At 33.9% G+C, this 18,156-nt stretch overlaps 2 protein-coding genes across 2 annotated transcripts; one reads left to right on the top strand and one right to left on the bottom strand.

Moving 5' to 3' along the window:
• Nucleotides 1-2,750: 2,750 nt before the first annotated feature.
• On the bottom strand, nucleotides 2,751-4,204 carry bug (thioredoxin domain-containing protein bug). Its single transcript, XM_089638858.1, has 2 exons — nucleotides 4,115-4,204; nucleotides 2,751-4,024 (listed from the first exon to the last, which is right to left on the bottom strand). Exons 1-2 carry the CDS (start codon nucleotides 4,155-4,157, stop codon nucleotides 3,177-3,179), a joined length of 891 nt encoding a protein of 296 aa, XP_089494984.1. The 5' UTR covers nucleotides 4,158-4,204; the 3' UTR covers nucleotides 2,751-3,176.
• Nucleotides 4,205-4,393: 189 nt separating this feature from the next.
• Marcal1 (SWI/SNF-related matrix-associated actin-dependent regulator of chromatin subfamily A-like protein 1) lies at nucleotides 4,394-18,153 on the top strand. Its single transcript, XM_089633708.1, has 13 exons — nucleotides 4,394-4,927; nucleotides 6,002-6,117; nucleotides 6,350-6,447; nucleotides 7,422-7,556; nucleotides 8,873-9,062; nucleotides 11,008-11,188; nucleotides 11,368-11,518; nucleotides 12,196-12,360; nucleotides 12,511-12,661; nucleotides 17,153-17,284; nucleotides 17,380-17,505; nucleotides 17,718-17,777; nucleotides 17,867-18,153. Exons 1-13 carry the CDS (start codon nucleotides 4,588-4,590, stop codon nucleotides 18,071-18,073), a joined length of 2,052 nt encoding a protein of 683 aa, XP_089489834.1. The 5' UTR covers nucleotides 4,394-4,587; the 3' UTR covers nucleotides 18,074-18,153.
• Nucleotides 18,154-18,156: the final 3 nt, after the last annotated feature.

Raw genomic sequence — 18,156 nt, forward strand, 5'->3', positions numbered from 1 at the left:
GGCAGGAGAAGCAGAGGAAGGTCACCGATGTGCTGGAGTGATCAGGTATCACGGCGTCTGGTACCTCGGTGTCCGCAGCGCAGGAGTGGAAGAGCCTTGTCCATCTTGGAAATTGGAGTGCGGGTCACGATCTTCAGCAATGAGGAACCTACTCAAGTTTTCATATAATTTTTTCATTAAGTGTCCTAGCCAGAGGCACCTACTTGTGGACTTGGTGCTAGTTTTGAATTAACCTGTTAACCGGGGAGTTCAGTTTTGAATTACGCAACATGTAACGGGCGCGAACTCCTTCACTAGGACGTATAAATACATCACGCCCGGTGGACGTTAAACATCGAATTAAAAAAATTGAATATTTACAAACAATTATAAAGATTACAAAATAATATTAAAAAGGTTATAATTACAGAACAATAAATAAAAGCACACAGATAAAAGAGAAATATTGAGTTTAAAAAATTGGAATATGTAAAAATTAAAAACTCAATTTCCGTGTGATATGTTCGGAAATATACGTCCCGCTCGTTCCAGGGAGCAACATATATTTCAAGGACGTATTTATACTGTAGCAGTTATTTCAAGCCCGCTACAGAGTGATAGCATTATTAGCAGTTCTGTCTGGCTCGCTAGAGAGCAATGACTGCAATCAGTTCCATCGCTGATTTACAGCTGCCTTACCGCATGGCAACTCCACCACAACGACGGGCTCGCGGTCAACACGGCCAGCTCGACGCGTCAGTATTCAACAGGCTGCGCTTCCGGAATGTTGTGGAACAGAGAGGAGACACGAACCAACTCATGAGCCGACACGACATAATTTACGAGTTGTGATGACGACGCAGTTTTTCAATTTTCCTTGGTCATCCATCGTATTTCACATAAATATTAGCTTTGCCGATGGCACTGCTTGGCGCCCCTTATTACCATTCATCAGGTTAGTTAAATTTTAAATGTCACCATCCTTTTTGTCTCTCTCAATGTAACTTTAAATTTCCAATCGTGCATTCAACCTTCGGCTGATGCACACGCCTGAGATATTTGCTATTAATTAAAGAGTTCTTATGTTATTTAAAAGATGTAGAAATAAATGTTGTATTTTGGAATTCATTTCCTCCCTTCTTTTATTTTCTACACTTATGTTACAACTTTTCCTGAGATAATCGGCGCGCAACGTGCCCTTCACCTTATAATCTGGTTACAATACGTCCTACCCGTACCCGATAATGTTTACGTTTGACGTATTTATACGTCCCGCCCGGTTAACAGGTTAAGTATTTACTTAAAGAAATTATGAATAGGGGTGGAACCATTCAAAGTTTTTTTTTTATTCTCGAAAAAGAATACAATGATGAAGGTATTTTATTTTTATGTTAATGAATACTTTTTCTACAACGATTTAAATGTGCCATTTTCGATTTGCCGCCAAAACGACATATTCGTGAATTCGGTGGCGTTGATGTCACGCTGGGCGACTTTGGTGACAACTGTCTCACCAGACATTGGCGTTTTGTATGTCATAATGACGTAGCCAGTTGTAACCGTTTCAGATTGTGCGGTTTTAGATCGTTTTTAAAATCAATAATTATGAATGAAAATATTAAGATTACACATTTTTAGTACAACGGTCAGAATTGTAAAAATAAACTTTAAATCTTCCACTATTTAACAGTTTGTGAAAATACCCTGTTGGGGGCCCCCATAAAATCATTATCTAAAAATGGTAGAGGACCTGTAAGGCTAGTCTCACATTTGCGACTTAGCAGCGCGATTCAACCGTGAACATCGTTTTGTACGTAAAACGATTGCACAATTAAATCGCTAATGGGTATTTAATTAATTTATTTATTAAATTGATAACCCCATAATTATACAGTACACAGCATATAACACGAACATTAGAAATATAATGTTTGGTACCTACAAACTAACTACACTGAATAAAGCAATGACAAATTGCACGAAAACATAAATCATTAATAAGATAACATTATAAGTTTACATACAAAATGATGTATGCGGCTGAATCGCGCTGCTAAGTCAGTGAAACGAGCATAAATCCACTTTCCATTATACTTCTGAAGTTAAGTGTACAAAATGTTAATATTATTTACTGAAATGGCTTCAGTGCTGTTTAGTGACCAGATCTGAATGGCCAGGTTCCTCCCCCCACTATCATTGGCCTTGCGCAGTTGGAACACTTGTGCAATAACACAAATTTCGTTATTTAATAAAATTCAAGTTTAATTAGGTATGCACGTAATTTACTTTATTATTAAAATTATGATACTATTTAAGTAAATAATGTATGTAATAAGTTATAACAGCGAAGAGATTAGTTAAAATCACAAGAGTCCCAACTGCTCCAAACCATCTGGAGCCAGTGAGACTGGCATCCCCAATTGGGGTATGATATAAGGCTGAAGGTAGTTGGGAGGGAAAGTACCTGGGTATTCAGATCTGGTCACTAAACACGGCTAAAGCCAGTTCAAGTAACGTTTCAATTCTGAATGGTGGACTTAAACCAGTCTGGAACATGATGCAAATATACTGTATATTATTTTAAATTAATAAATTGTGAAATAACACAACCCAATCAGACAAAATTTACTTACACACGCCGGGATTTGAACCAGCGACCTCCGGATTGCTAGTGCTGAGCCGTACCCCTCGTCCACAGAGGACGTCAAATATAAATATACTAGGCGACGTGTACCTTCCGAAAGAAATTCTCTAAATGATAGTCAAAATCCATTGGCTAGTTTAGAAGAACTAAGCGCACAAACATACGGACGCAGATAGCGAATTTATTTTTTACTAATTAAAGATAAAAGAAATATTTTCTTACTGTATGATTGAAAACAAAACTAAAATTAGGTATACAATAAGTACTTACATTGGGTCTTTTGTTAGCCATCGACTGAAGGGAAGATAAAGGTTGGTTGCTCAGAGCGGAAATCAAAGGATTGTGATAATTGGAATTGTATTATTATTAGGAGACTAAGCTTTACAAGAGCTGTAAGACCATTGAAAGTGAAGTGAGTTTTATTTGTATCGTTTATCAATATTTCACAATCAATCAAAATCATTCACTTCAAGATGGCAACACGTCACTTCACCAAAAACTTAAATAAGACAGAGTAAAAATTTTATATTTTTATTGCACTAATAAGAAAGTATTATTCCACATGTTCATGTTGACCCGTAGATTCCCGCCAATTGTTTTGTATCATTTCCACAAGCAGTTTCCACCAGGATGATATGCTTACAAAGTAAATACAACAGGCTATAATAAATGTCCAAGATAAAATAAGAAAATAATCTATCTCCTTGTCAATTACACTCGGTACAGGGCCTTGAAAATCTTGGGAATGAACTATAATGACATCTTCCTGAAGGCCGGTATATATTTTAATGAACTTTACAAAAGCGTGTACTGTGTATTCAGTTCCATTAAACTTGGCAATGGGCCTGCCATTATGGAAGAGTATTAAAGTGGGAACACCAACTATCCCGTATTGCGTGTTTACTCCGTGGTATTTCAGAGCATCCAAAGCCACCATTTTTATATCTGGAAATGACCTAGCAAAGCCATTGAAGTGAGGTCCAGCCATTGCGCTGAATGGACATAGACGTGAATAAAAGAACACAACCATACAGTTTGCTTCGGTTTCCTTGGTAGTTATTTCGACATCCGATAGTAGAAGATCCACTAATCTTGAACTATTAACCATCTCCACCATAGCAGCAGTACGTTCCTCTGCTGTTGCATTTATAAGGTTCGGTTTGCAGTTTACAATTTTCTTTATTTCTTTTGTTACATTTCTAGCGTCTGAATCGTCGGTAACATTTGAGATGTTTGCTGCCTCGATATCGTTGGGGTCAACAGCTTGTTCAGATAGCAACTCTTTTTCCTCTGGTGGTTTATTTGTTATTGATGCTATAAATTGCGATTCTAAATTAATGTTATCATCAGGCTGAAGGGGCTCAGTGTTTATAACCTCTTCGGGAGAAACGGTACCTACCCCTAAAACAAAGTAAATAAGGTAAATGTGGGCGATTCAAATATTTAAAGCAAAACATGGTTAAAAAACATGGTTACACAAAAGGAACTCACAAATTATTAGAAACATTAAAATAAGTTTATTATGTGATGACATTTTCGCTTTTATTATTATGACAGTCGGTAGGATCAGTGTTGCCGAGTCAAAAAATTGAAACTCCCTAGCAGGCAAAAATATCCCCATACGCGCAGAAAACTCCCTACATTTTAAGTACTTAACTAGTCGACTAGTCAATATTTCAAATAATAATCGCTATTCCCGATTAATGATCCAACACTATCAAAAAGTCTGATCGAGTGATTTTCTAATTTGAAGCACTATCCATGGCACTATCTACCTTTTCGAAAACTGTCAAAAAACATAACAAGAAAGTTTTTAATTCTTTTGAGTTTGTTTTTAGTAAACTTGTATTTTTTTACGTTACAACCAATTTTAGCAATGATAGTTTTGTACAACAATATTTCACGAATTGTGTTTATTTTAAAAATCTAAATTAACCCAATAAAGCAATGGAACCATTACAATAATGTTTAAAATGTCGTGTTCTAAAGAAGATATTGAAACCAAACGTCTTGCAGCACTTGAAAGGAAACGCTTGCGAACGAATCTAAAATTACACGATAGAAATTCACCGCAGGCGGTTAATTCGAACATCAGCTCCCCATCTAATGTTCCCAAACAACGATTTGAACCTTATAAAAATGTCGTTAAAGATACAAGACCTCAGAATTCATCCATTTCTCTCCCTACAAAGGTAGTATCAGGGACAGCGTACCTGATTTCAGAACACAGATTTGAAGTAAAACCATCACACTTCAGTGAACAATTAATAAATGTCTTTAAGAGTATTAAATCTAGGATTTATGGTAAGTCTTTATACTACAAAAATTGTTGTGTAAGTGTTTGTAAAAAAGTATTATTTTAAAAAATAAATGGTGATCTTGTTGAATTCCCCTGCATGCAAAGGCTTTTTAAAAATATAACATCTGATTTCTGCTTAAATATCTAATGAAGACAACTATTTAAGTCGGGGGTTTAAGTAAACATGCACAAAATAGGTTTTTAGGGTATTAGTTTAGGTTATTTCAATAATTTATTCGTATTTCCTAACCTAAACATAACTTTAAGAAAATAGAACATTGCATCTTTTACCATCTCCCACAATATGGTTATTTCTTAAATAATAATAATATTTTGATGATTTGTATAGCGCCGTTTTTGTGCAAAATCACCTCAAGGGTGCCCAATAATTCTTGTAGTAATTAAGTTGAAACCAACTGCAATTTATCATTTTTTTATGTATTAACACACTGTGGCCGGGAAAGGTAGTTCTACCCGTTTGGTCGATTGACGCATAAGGCCGGGAAGGGTAGTTCTACCTTTTGCGTCTCATTTCAATGGCAGAAAAGACGGAACTATTCAATGTTCTTACATGAATATTATATACCAATCTCTTTGTAAAGGTCCCAACTATATGTACATAATTATCGAATCGTAATGCAAGTCTTTTTTTTAATTTATTTTCGTGCCTTTCGTTTACATCGGTATTTCAACAAAAGGATAGTATATCATTTGTTAGTGAAATAATTCAATTCCTGGAATGAGGGTTTTTATGACCGTGAAACCCGATTCGAATCTCTTTCTCCGTTCCGCACCCACTGAACTCTTATGTGCAAGCGAGCGAGAGATGTCGGGCGTATTTAAAGAAAGCAGGTACCGATAGATAGACCTTAATAAACATATTAAAAGGTTAATTGATTTGCATTTCCAATAATATTCGATTTTCGTTAAGATATAGCGGTTTAAGACAAATAAAAGAAATTCACATGGGACCTTTATTTTCGCCCGGACTCAGCATAGCGCCACTGAAAAAAATACCCGGCCGAAATGTGTTTAGCGTGCAGCGGAATTCAACAAGTTTATCAAAATATTTATTGCAGATGGAGAGTCGCGGCTATGGAATTTTTCATTAGAACATTATGAAGAACTGCAAAATAATATACTGCCGCTGAAGCCTCACGTAGTTATAGGTCCAATACCAAATTTTGTTTTAAAGGTGAGTTCTTAATAATGATGTTTTTAATATTTAAAGAAATATTGTTTTATAAAGTATTAATTTTCTGAGATTAGTGTAAAATTTACAACCACAAAAGTTCCCACATAGAAAAATAGCACCAACAATTTCATTTGATCAAAGATGACTCTGATAAGTTTTAATCTTCTTTAGAGATAATAAAAATTCTCCAAAAATCAATTAATAATTTAATGATTAATCATATAAATTACAGATAGTGCGGGAACCAAGGAAGATAGATGACTATGACCTGACTTCAATTGATCCATTCCTACGGAATAAATTAATGCCCTTCCAAGTTGATGGAGTAAAGTTAGTTCCTCTTTAGTTTCTGCATAAATTAGTAAAAAATTAGCAGTAAAATTTCCATACTTAGATACGCATCAATTGTTTAAATAACACTTTGTTTCAACTCAATTACTAAAAGAAACATATGATGCATCAAAGTTCCAATTAATACACATGCGCTATGTTTCCTGTTTTTCACAATAACAAAATAAAGATACAATAAACTTTGTGTAGTTTATTGTACTGAAGAATTTATATTTGCACTCTATACTTATGATTTCATGTATCACTTTCATATGCAATCATTTTTAGGTATATCAATAAATAATATAAACACAAAATAATAACAAATAATTATAAGCAATAATTAGTCGCCTGAAATATCAATACAAATTGAAAATATCTCCCGAGTAAAAATAAATGCCGCCAACGCGAATTGAACCCGTGCCTTCTGATGTCCGGTCAGGTGCTCTGAAACCACTGAGCTATGTCGGCTTATTTCCAACCCGCCAACTAATTCAATATGTACAGTACCTCAATCAACAATTACTGCTTATTATATTTTTTCCACCTCTAAACAACCAACTTTATTTTTGTAGGAAAGGTTTTTGTAGGCCAAAATTTCTCACTAGTTGTCGTCGAGACATATTATATCTTCATTTATCGGTGAAATATTTTTGACTTGTCAAATATTATTATTTTTTAATGATAAACTAATGTTTATAAGACAAGGTTTTATGCATAGCAAAAAGGATAACAAATAATTATAAGCAATAATTAGTCATAATATAATAAAAAAATAACATTCATAATTAACTAATTTTTAAATGAAAATTAATATATCCAATAAATATCAACGTACTTCAGAAATTAACCTTGTTTGAATGAATCAAAGAGCGTATGCCAAGACAGAGTTGTTTGGCAGTCCATCCTCTTTGACCACCCTTCGAAAGAAACGGTTATGAAGTTGTTGGATTGATTGTATGTATTTTTTTTAGTTTTGGAATAGGCAAAAATGGGCGGTGTTTAATAGCCGACGACATGGGTTTAGGAAAGACTTTCCAAGCCCTAGCCATCGCATACTACTACAAAGATGACTGGCCACTTCTCATTGTAACCACTTCTTCCATGAGGTAAATACATGCTTTTTTTATTTTTGCACAGACATTAGCTACGCCATGAAATTTCTTGTGTGGAACAATTATATTATTGTATGATGCTGAGCCTGTCATTGGTAAGCTGACATTAATCTTTATATGTAATAATATTTATAAAAAATAACATGTAATGTAATTTATTGTTTTCATGTTTAATTATATGTAAACTCTGTTTTAATTTATTTTATTTTATAATAAACTAGCTGAAGTTTACCCGGCTTTGCTAGGGGTTATCCTTAGGAGATAGACAATTAACAAGTTCCACTTTTCTATAGGCCTGTTCAAGATTTACAATTCCATAGTACATTATTTTTATGAATTTCATAAGATTTAGCCAGCGTTACCAATGTAAGCGCCCAAAAATATTTTTTTACGACTTATTACAAAACATTGATTTTTCTCTACTTTCCATAAATATTATTATTATATTTTTTTTATTAGTAAAAAAAGATACACGAATTACATTACACAATATAATACAGTTATTAATTACATAATATAATATAATATAAGTATTTGATGTACCCCCATAAATAAGCAGGGCTTGTGTGTATGGGGGGTGTTATATTGGTTTAAATTTGATATGATTTAGTTCAACTGTTCGGAATACTTTTTAAGGTGGCTTTTGAATTCGTTTATATTTGCATTCATGTTTCTAATTTTTTCTGGTAATGAGTTAAAAAATTTAACTCCGAGATATTCATGGTTGAACTGTCCTATTGTCTTTTTACATTTAGGAGTAGGAAGTATTGACATTTGTCTAAGATTTCTGTTATTTTTAAAGGGTGCAATTTTATTTTGAATATTGTTTTTATAAATTTGTAATTTTGCATGGTAGAAGTATAATGCACTTAATTTTCTGACCTTAAATTGTTTGAATAAAAGTTCGGACGAATATGAATAGGGTTTTTTTAATATGGTTTTTATTATTAGTTTTTGTGATATGTAAATTGTTTGTATAATATAATATAATATGCTTGTTTTGTATAAGTAAACCTTCTGGAAGAAATTATCTAAATGATAGTGAAAACTCTATCAAAATACGTTGCTTAGTTTAGAAGAACTAAGCGCACAAACAGACTGACGCAGAAAGCTATTTTATTTTATACCATTTAGAGATGTTATTTATATTATAATAAAAAAAATTAATTAATATAATTATCCAGATATTTATTAGAACTCTAATATAATGCCGCGTAACATAAAATGAGTCCTTAGAAAATTGCTTTAAAAGTGATGCCAATATTTTATTAATGAGTTAATACAATTATTATTATTCTATGTTTTTTTAGAGAAACGTGGGAATGTAAAATCCATGAGTTGTTGCCATCGATCCCCATGGTGAATGTGGTTTCAGTCTCATCTGGAAAAGAAAAGCAATATCTTCTAGATCGGCAATCCCATATTATTATCATCAGCTACAAAATGTCCATATTGTTTACTGATCTTCTTGTGGAAAAAAAATTTGGCTGTGTCATTTTGGTAAGTCATCATTATTGATAATTTAATTTGAAACTTGCATACTGTAAGAGCCACAAGAGTTTAAAAGAATCATATATCTGAGACACCATATCCTGCGCCAACAAGATGCTTTGATTTATCTTAATGCAAGTTCGTTTTCCAACAGAGTTGATATTTGGAGTGTTACAGAGATGCGGCTCTAGGGGTCCAGAAGTTGAAGGTCATGAAAATATGTGTTTGGCTAATTTTTATTTGAAATTGTGATAAATGCTGAAATCTAAATTCATTTCTAGGTTATTTGTGAATTCTTAAGTCAAATTGAGGACTAAATTGAGGGCTGCAATTGGGCAATTTTGCGAAAGTGGCAAAAAAGTTAAGAGCGTTTAAAGTTTTTAACACTATGCCAAAATTTTTAGAATCTGCTTACGTACATAAAAATAATGTTACATTGTGCTTTATTTATTTGGCTATGATTATAAAGGTGTTAAATGTCTCATATTTATTTATAAATCTGATAATTTTGCGTTAATTCACTTGAAAAAAAATTGTCCTTATTGCAGGGACAATTTTTAGTAAAGGTTAGGTATCAGTACTCTATTTATTCTCCATTCAAATCATTCATTATCTTAAACGTCTTCAAGATAAAAATTGGGTAATTTTAAAAATAAAATAAAGTTTGTCAGCCATTTTTACATATTTTATTTTTCACTAATATCTTGCAATTCTTCCAAATAATCGGCGTGAATATTTGCCTCTGGAAATACCACCTCTTGTAAATTTTTTTAGCCTCCAGAGTTCAAAATATCAACAGAGATTTAAAGTATTTTGCTTTAGCGAGTTTTAGTGGTGGTTTATCTTCATATTGCAGAAAAAAATCAGTTCAAATTTTTGAAGATTTCAACTTCATTGGTTTATTGTATTATGAGATGAATAAATGACGAATGTTCCAAATGGACTGCATTTAATTTGTACGTAAGATTGTATTTTGAAATCAGAATTACTTCGGGGATCTTGTTGCACACTTCAGCTAACATTTAACACCAATTTATGAACAAACTAGCTGCATGTATGGTGGGTGATTTGCTTGAACCTTGCTTTATTTTCATTTCTGTGCAGAGATCGCATACCTACATCATATGGGGTTTCCTAAAAGAATATGAGGTTTTGATTTCTAAAAACTTTAATATTTTATCTAAAGGTTACGGCCAGCTTTCCTGACGAAGCCCATATCTCGGTCGGTAACGCATGGGAGTTTTAGCTGCCATATTTTAGAGGATCAAGGAATTAATAAAGTGATTCTCTGGAAAAAGCGCAATTTGGATATATTGCCCCTATTGCAGCGAGTTTCTCAATTAAATATTTATTTTAATGTAATAGTAAATTGGAAATCACTACACAATCCATCTACTTACAGTTTGACGACATAGTGCCATCTAATTCATTAGATGGCGCGTACAGGGAGTCGAGATATCATGAACATTTTATAAATTGACCCAGCGGAAAATTAAAAATAAGACCAGTTGTTTTGATTACTATAATATGTTACAAGCACTATTGTCATCTTATAATTTTTGGGTCAAAGACCATTTGACCTAGGAGCCGGTTGCCCCAGCTATTGAATGTAAGCATGTGCCATGTGATGGGATAGATTGCACTGAAAAGGCCAGCGTTGTAAAGGTTTAAATATAGTTTCTTTAAATAAACCCCATCGAAGAGAATTAAATTCTAAAAATATGAAAGTTTTTCCAATGTATATTGGGGAGGACTTGTACTGCCCGTTTTTGTTTCTCTTATGTACGTATATATTAACAATGTTTTTTTCCAAATAATTTTATAATTATATTCTTACAATTATTTTACAAATCTGTGCCTAAAATACAGTCAATAGTTCTGGTGCAATTGAAAGTGTAGTATAATATAAAAATGTTTGACATATTTAATGCAGGTATTTTTTTTTCTTTTGCAGGATGAATCACACCTTCTCAAGTCTTACAAAGCGCAGTCTACGGAGTGCGTAATGAAGCTGACGAAAAAGTCCAAAAGGGTAATTCTGCTGAGCGGAACTCCCGCCCTGTCGCGGCCCAGTGAACTCTACACACAACTGCACATCATAGATAACAAATTCTTCAGCAATTTCACTGAATACGGTGAGTTTGTTGCACATATGTAGGTACAGTGAAACCCTCTTGGGAAGTTTTTTCCAGTCCCTTGGAAAACCTTACAAGAGTGTTTCACTGCAACATCATTGATATTGGAGGAATCCTTATTTAACATTAATTATTGTAAATACACCATCTGTTTATAAGCCCAATGTTTATTCCCGCAGGTAAACGCTACTGTGCTGGCAAACAGTCGAGTTTTGGCTGGGACATGACAGGGCAATCTAATTTACCCGAGTTGCAAATTGTACTAATGAAGAAGTTCTTAATTAGAAGAACAAAAGATCAAGTTCTTCTCAATTTGAAAGAAAAAACAAGGTTAGCACTAAAATATTTTTTTTTATCTGAACTTGTTTATAATTTAATTCTTAGTCTATTGTTGTCCGGAATGCAGATTTTTGCTTATCTTAAAATACGTAGTGTTACAAAGAATGTATTGCATATTGTTATTTCAATTGATGTGTAAATCAAATAGCTTATCGCTATGTTCTATGAATATTATGTGTACTTTCTACTTGATATGAAGAATCGTTAGTATGTGTAATTCCGGCTCGATGCGGCGTGTTTGTTTAAGGCGATAGATTGACTCCTAGGCCTAAAAAACTGATCCAATTTTTTGTTTACATTAACCCCACACGGGAGGCTCTTAGGAAAATAATTGAGGACTATGCGGCAATAAGGGCAATTTTCAAAAATGGCAAATAGAATTTCGAGTGTTGAAAGTTTTTGAAAATATGCCAAACTTTTTGCATCTGCTTATGTACATCAAAATAACTTTTATATTGTGCTTTATTTATTTGGCTATGATGATAGGAGTGTTAAATTTTTGCGTTAATTCCCTTTAAAAAAAAAGCTTATTGCAGTGAATAGGTTTTAGAGAAAGTATTCAAGATATTCTGAAGACTTTTAAATATGGTGTTTTATATAAAAGATAATAATATAAATATAAAAGAAATATTGATGCACTAAATATAATATCTTTTTTACAATTTCAGGGAAACTGTTCTTTTAGATTCCGCTCTTTTATGCATGACAAAGGAGAAGCAAAATAACTTAAGTCAATTGGCTGATTCCTACAAACAAAAGAAGGCTGCAGAAAAGCATGGAGCCCTTTTGACTTTCTTTTGTGAAACTGCCAAAGTTAAAATACCGGCTGTGTGGTAATATTCTTATATTTTATAATGATTACTACCTGTAACTAGAACCAAATAACCATTATTTACATCCCTGATTTCAAATACAAATTTCTTCCAGCATTTTAAATAAAAATCTGATATGTATTGTGAAATGTAATTCTTTATTTTTTTCAGTAAATATGTATCCGATGTGCTAGCAGGGAATGAGAAATTCATTATTTTTGCCCACCATCGGGTGGTACTGGAAGCTATCTGCCATACTTTGGATGACTGTCGTGTTTCCTACATATGCATCGACGGATCCACCAAATCTGATACTAGAACAGTGAGTTTGCTCGTAACTAACACGGTGCACTAACAGTCTGTCATCGATATACATATATCTTATTTTTGCATCATGATATACAGGGTGTATCGGCACTAACCCGACAAACTTTAACCAGCTATTCCTTAGCACATTTGGAGTAAAAAATGTTATGTACACTTTGCTGTCCGGTAACATTTTTTTTCTTTTAAAAACAAAAAATAAATAAAATTTCCACACTCCGCTACTGCCCACAGTATAGGGGTAAAATAATTGGCAACGCCGCGCTACTGTCATCTCTTTCACACATATTCTGTCTCAAGTCCCGTGTGGTTCCCGCCACCCCGTCTCGTATCAGTGGTCAGTGCTGTTTTGGGAGTTCGCATGTCATCAAGTTTCTAGTTTCGTTTTTGTTTTGTTATCTAAGTTTTTACTGTTGAAATATGCCCCTCAATTATCCACCTGCCGAGCAAGCAGATATTGTTTTTGTTTATGGATTTTGCAATGGAAATTCACGAGCAGCCGTAAGGGAGTATCGCATGAGGTTTCCTGGAAGACGCGTCCCACACCATGCTACCTTTGTCCAGGTTTGTACCCTATCAATTGTTTATTGAAACTATTTACATTCATTGATAATGCCAAAAAGCGCTTTTGAAATTTAAACTGGGAACATTAAAAACATAACAAGGGGCCACCAACTTTAAAAATGTAAATTGTACTTTAGGTGATTTGTGTTCAGTGGTCACTAAACGGCGTTTTAAAAAGTTAATTAATTTTAATCTCTAATAAATGCATCATTCACTGCAATTGAATTCACTCCCTTTCTCACCATGGGATTATTTAAATTACTTGAATTCAATTTCACCCCTGTGAATCCAAGATATCAACCGTACCTAGTTAAGAAAATTATAATTTAAAACACTTTGTTATACATTTTACTATAAAAAAATGAAATAAATGAAGAGAAAACGTAAGTTTTCTGATATGTGCCTAAAATAAGTGTTCTTTAAAAATAAAATGAGTGAAAAAGCCCGCGATTGTTTATTTGACATTATTACTGAGCTGAATAATAAAAGCAGTTGTTATTTGTTGTTTTGTTTCAGATGTATCAACAATTGCGTGACTGTGGCATCGGACGGATTGAAGGCGCCGGCGGAGGACACAACATCGTTCCTGTGGCAGTTGAGGAGAGAATCCTGAACTTAATTACCGAAGACCCCACGCTGTCCGTGCGTCGGGTCGCTCTGATGATAGGACACAGGGAACACATGGCGGTATGGAGAGTTCTGAAGAAGCACGGGCTCAAACCTTTTCACTATAGGCGCTGCCAAGGCCTCATGGAGAATGACCACTTTTCCAGAGTCGTGTACTGCAGAAGAATGCTGCATAATGTCATAAGAGATGCAGACTTCATGAAAAACATATTGTTTACCGACGAAGCACAGTTCACTAAAACAGGAGTGCTAAATGTGCACAACTTGCACCATTGGGCTGAACAAAACCCCAAGCTTGTTCGGGAGTCGTCGAGCCAGGACAGATTTTCCATCAACATGTGGGCAGGAATCCTGGGAAATCAAATACTCGGTCCAATCGAGTTGCCTCCCAGACTAAATGGACCGATGTATTTGGAGTTCTTACAAGTGCAACTGGGCGAGATTCTGGAAGATGTGAACCTCGAATTACTACGGAGAATGTGGTTCCAGCACGATGGAGCCCCACCACACTATTCGATTGCCGTGCGGAACTACTTGGATGTCGAGTTTCCTGGTCGTTGGATAGGCCGTGGAAGTCCGGCCATTGCTTGGCCACCAAGATCACCCGACCTGACCCCCCTGGATTACTACCTGTGGGGGGCTCTCAAGGAAAAAGTGTATGCTAAGCCAATAGCCTCAAGAGAGCAACTGCTCGAACGAGTGATGGAAGCCGCTGCAGAAATTAAAGCAAATCCTGCAAACTTAAATAATCAAAATATAACAAGACTACACGCTTGCATCGAAAATAATGGTAGTCACTTCGAACAAATGCTCCAATAAAAAAATTAACATAAACTACATGTCCGCATTTTCATTTATTATTTATTGGTAAAATTCTCACAATGTCATTCATTTACACATCAATATTACCTACATATCAATATTTAATAAAATCTGTAGAAGAGTATGCCTGTCGGCATTCAACAAGTTTTTCGACAAGTGTGTCGAAAAGCGTCTTCTCTCTTTCCTACACACTAAATATTAATGGTTAAAAATGAGACGACTGATGCTTGTAAGCGCGCCAATACGTAAAAACAACGAAACTCGAATAAGAATTGCCAGGTGGGTTTTTTAATCGCTTTAATCTGACTTTAAACAATAATTAAACACGTAAAAATTATTTAATATAATATTACAGTACAGTACTTTGAACCTTCGCAATAAATTTATTTGATTTTAAGTTTAGTTTGTAGAACTCCATTTCAATTTAGAGATTTTTTTTATTTTAACAGTCTTATTAAAAAATTTATAAAAACAGTGTGTTTATAAACAAGTTCTGCTAGTTGTAATTATTATTACGCGTGACAGCTGTTTCACCTTCTGACGGCATTATCAAACTTTGGTAAAGCCACTTACAGACGACGTAAGTGATAACTTTCTTTTTTTATTATTCTGGCTTTATTGATTTCCGAGTAAATTGTCGTAAATTATTATTTGCTAATCCCAATATTATTTGCTAATGCTAATAATTAAGTGAAATTTTAAACAATGCAATAATAGGATTATTGCATTGTTAATTTCACTTAATGTCGTTGGTATTTCCAACTGATGACTCAGGGGTTTATTTCCCTGAATAATTAAGTATTTTGGGGTCTAATTATTATGCATTTCATTACATCCGATAATTTAAACAATTTTTATGTTGAATTGGGGTAAGTTTTATGGCTAAGGGAAGGAGTGGAAGGTGAGGAAGTACCTGGATATTCAGATCTGGTCACCAAATACGGCTAGTCATTTCAAGCAACGTTTAAATTCTAAACCTGGATATTCAGATCTGGTCACCAAATACGGCTAGTCATTTCAAGCAACGTTTAAATTCTGAACCTGGATATTCAGATCTGGTCACCAAATACGGCTAGTCATTTCAAGTAACGTTTAAATTCTAAACCTGGATATTCAGATCTGGTCACCAAATACGGCTAGTCATTTCAAGCAACGTTTAAATTCTGAACCTGGATATTCAGATCTGGTCACCAAATACGGCTAGTCATTTCAAGCAACGTTTAAATTCTGAATTAATTAATCAATTACGAAAAAGCGTGGGGTTAAGAATATTTTTTTTAAATTATAGTTGTAATTTATTGTCGATTTTTTAAAAAAATTGCGATATTTTAAATAAAATTTAATAATTATTGTTTAAATAAATTAGCAATCTGGCAGCATTCATTTGCAGGTGGTCAATCCAATGCAGTCATGACGTTTGTGTGAGTGCTTTCCTTTGTCTCAGTGTGTTGCGCAGCAGTTTTATATGAACCGTTTTTTGATTCATCGGGATTGTTTTTAAAACTATACATTCTTTGTACCTTCAAATTAGTGGAAATAAACTTAAGTGTGTCAAGCTGCTCGTTATATTCCGGTAATTCTGGAAGGCTTTTAACATAAGCAATAATATTCATAAATCACATTCCGCGAAGTTGTAAATAACTAAATTTATTAAAAAATATACGTTGTAGGATAGCCTAGCAAGTAACATTTTGACAGAGCACTTACGGTGATTTAAAAAACAACGGCGCTGTTCAAATAATCCAATTATTATTATTGATAAGTACCTAAGTGAGGAAAATTGTTTTTAAAAGTGCTCAGAATTATTGGACTTCGATTATAAATTCAGGAAATCTACTAATTAGTTTCTTAGTTTCAAAATTAGACTATTTAATACGTGAAACGCGTAAGAGGTGAAACCAAAGCATTCCAGAGGTGAAACAATTTAGATACAAAAATAAAACTGATGTGTACAATACAAGAAGACAATCAGTGATTCGCATACGAAAAATGTGAATAATCATTATTGTTAAATAAAATATTTCTTTTCTGGTACTGGATTATGTAATACGGGCTTCGTTCGCAGCAACACGCGAGAGTTGCGATGTTGCTTTCAAATTTTGACAAAGGATAAAACAGTGGTGACATGTGGTGAAAATATGTTTAATTAATTTTTTATTAAAAAAAAACGTTACCGGACAGCAAAGTGCACATAACATTTTTTACTCCAAATGTGCTAAGGAATAGCTGGTTAAAGTTTGTCGGGTTAGTGCCGATACACCCTGTATAATAAGTGCCATGAATATTCATAAGAGGCATCAAGAGACCTACGCAAATAGAATAATTCTAGTAAAAAATGTACTGTTAACAACTCGACAAAACACAATGTTCACAGACAAAGCAAATGTTTTTAAAATGAGAATAATATTCTGCGATTGCACTACATAGTGTTTAGTGTTTTAAATTAGAGTACTTATTATACTTAACCACTTTTCAGATTCTTATAGATAAATTCCAATTCAATGATTCATGCCGCTGCGCCGTTTTATCAATAACAGCTGCAAATGCTGGAATTACCCTCACGGCTGCTCAGTTGGTAGTTTTTGCCGAGCTGCATTGGAATCCAGGAGTAAGTTATATTTATTCCTATTCATTGATATGATACGAAGTGGTAACACCCAAAGTTTAATATTAATTAATGATGATTGTTGAATGCACGGACAGATCTTAACACAAGCGGAAGCCCGAGCTCACCGGATTGGGCAGCGGGGAGGGGTGGCCATTAAATATCTCCTAGCCAGGGGAACTGCCGATGACTTTATGTGGCCAATGTTAGAAAATAAATTTCAGGTAATATTAATTCAATTAAAATGGTAATTAACAACTAAATAATATAATAAAATCATCATAGCTGTGAACATTCTACTTCATGGAAATCTTGACTGATTACTTTTCTATTCTTCAAAACAAATGCTGGAAGCAAACCAGAAACATCAGCAGTGCAACACCCGTAAAAGTTTATACCTAGAAATTATTATTAACTGAGAATTTTTCTTCCACAGGTTCTTAATCAAGTTGGTCTTAGCACAGATACTTTTGGAAATACTATCCACACTACGCAAGTATGTAGTTATCAAAGAGCTCTACTTGTACCAAGTACTTGTGTATGTGTACAATCCTGCTATTATTTATCCACAATATTTGCTTTCAGGACTCCGAAGAAAATACAATACCAAATTACTATTCCACTGAAATCCAAAACAATAATTTTATTCCTGGAACAAACATATTGCGCTCTAGTCGAGTGAAACCTCCCCTTCAAGGCAAACAGCTGCACAATAAGGAATTCAGTCCCGATGTCAGTTCATTTCTTGAAGACGACGAAGATGATGAATTGCTAGCTAATGTCAACTTTTAAGATTTTTTTTTTGTAAAATACTGTTTTTGTTTTAAGGTTACGATGAATAAATCAAACATTTTATGAGAATACATTTTTATTTA

Source organism: Hesperophylax consimilis, chromosome 1 (assembly GCF_061612785.1).
Source record: "Hesperophylax consimilis isolate HC1 chromosome 1, BYU_Hcon_1.0, whole genome shotgun sequence".
Lineage (NCBI taxonomy): Eukaryota > Metazoa > Arthropoda > Insecta > Trichoptera > Limnephilidae > Hesperophylax > Hesperophylax consimilis.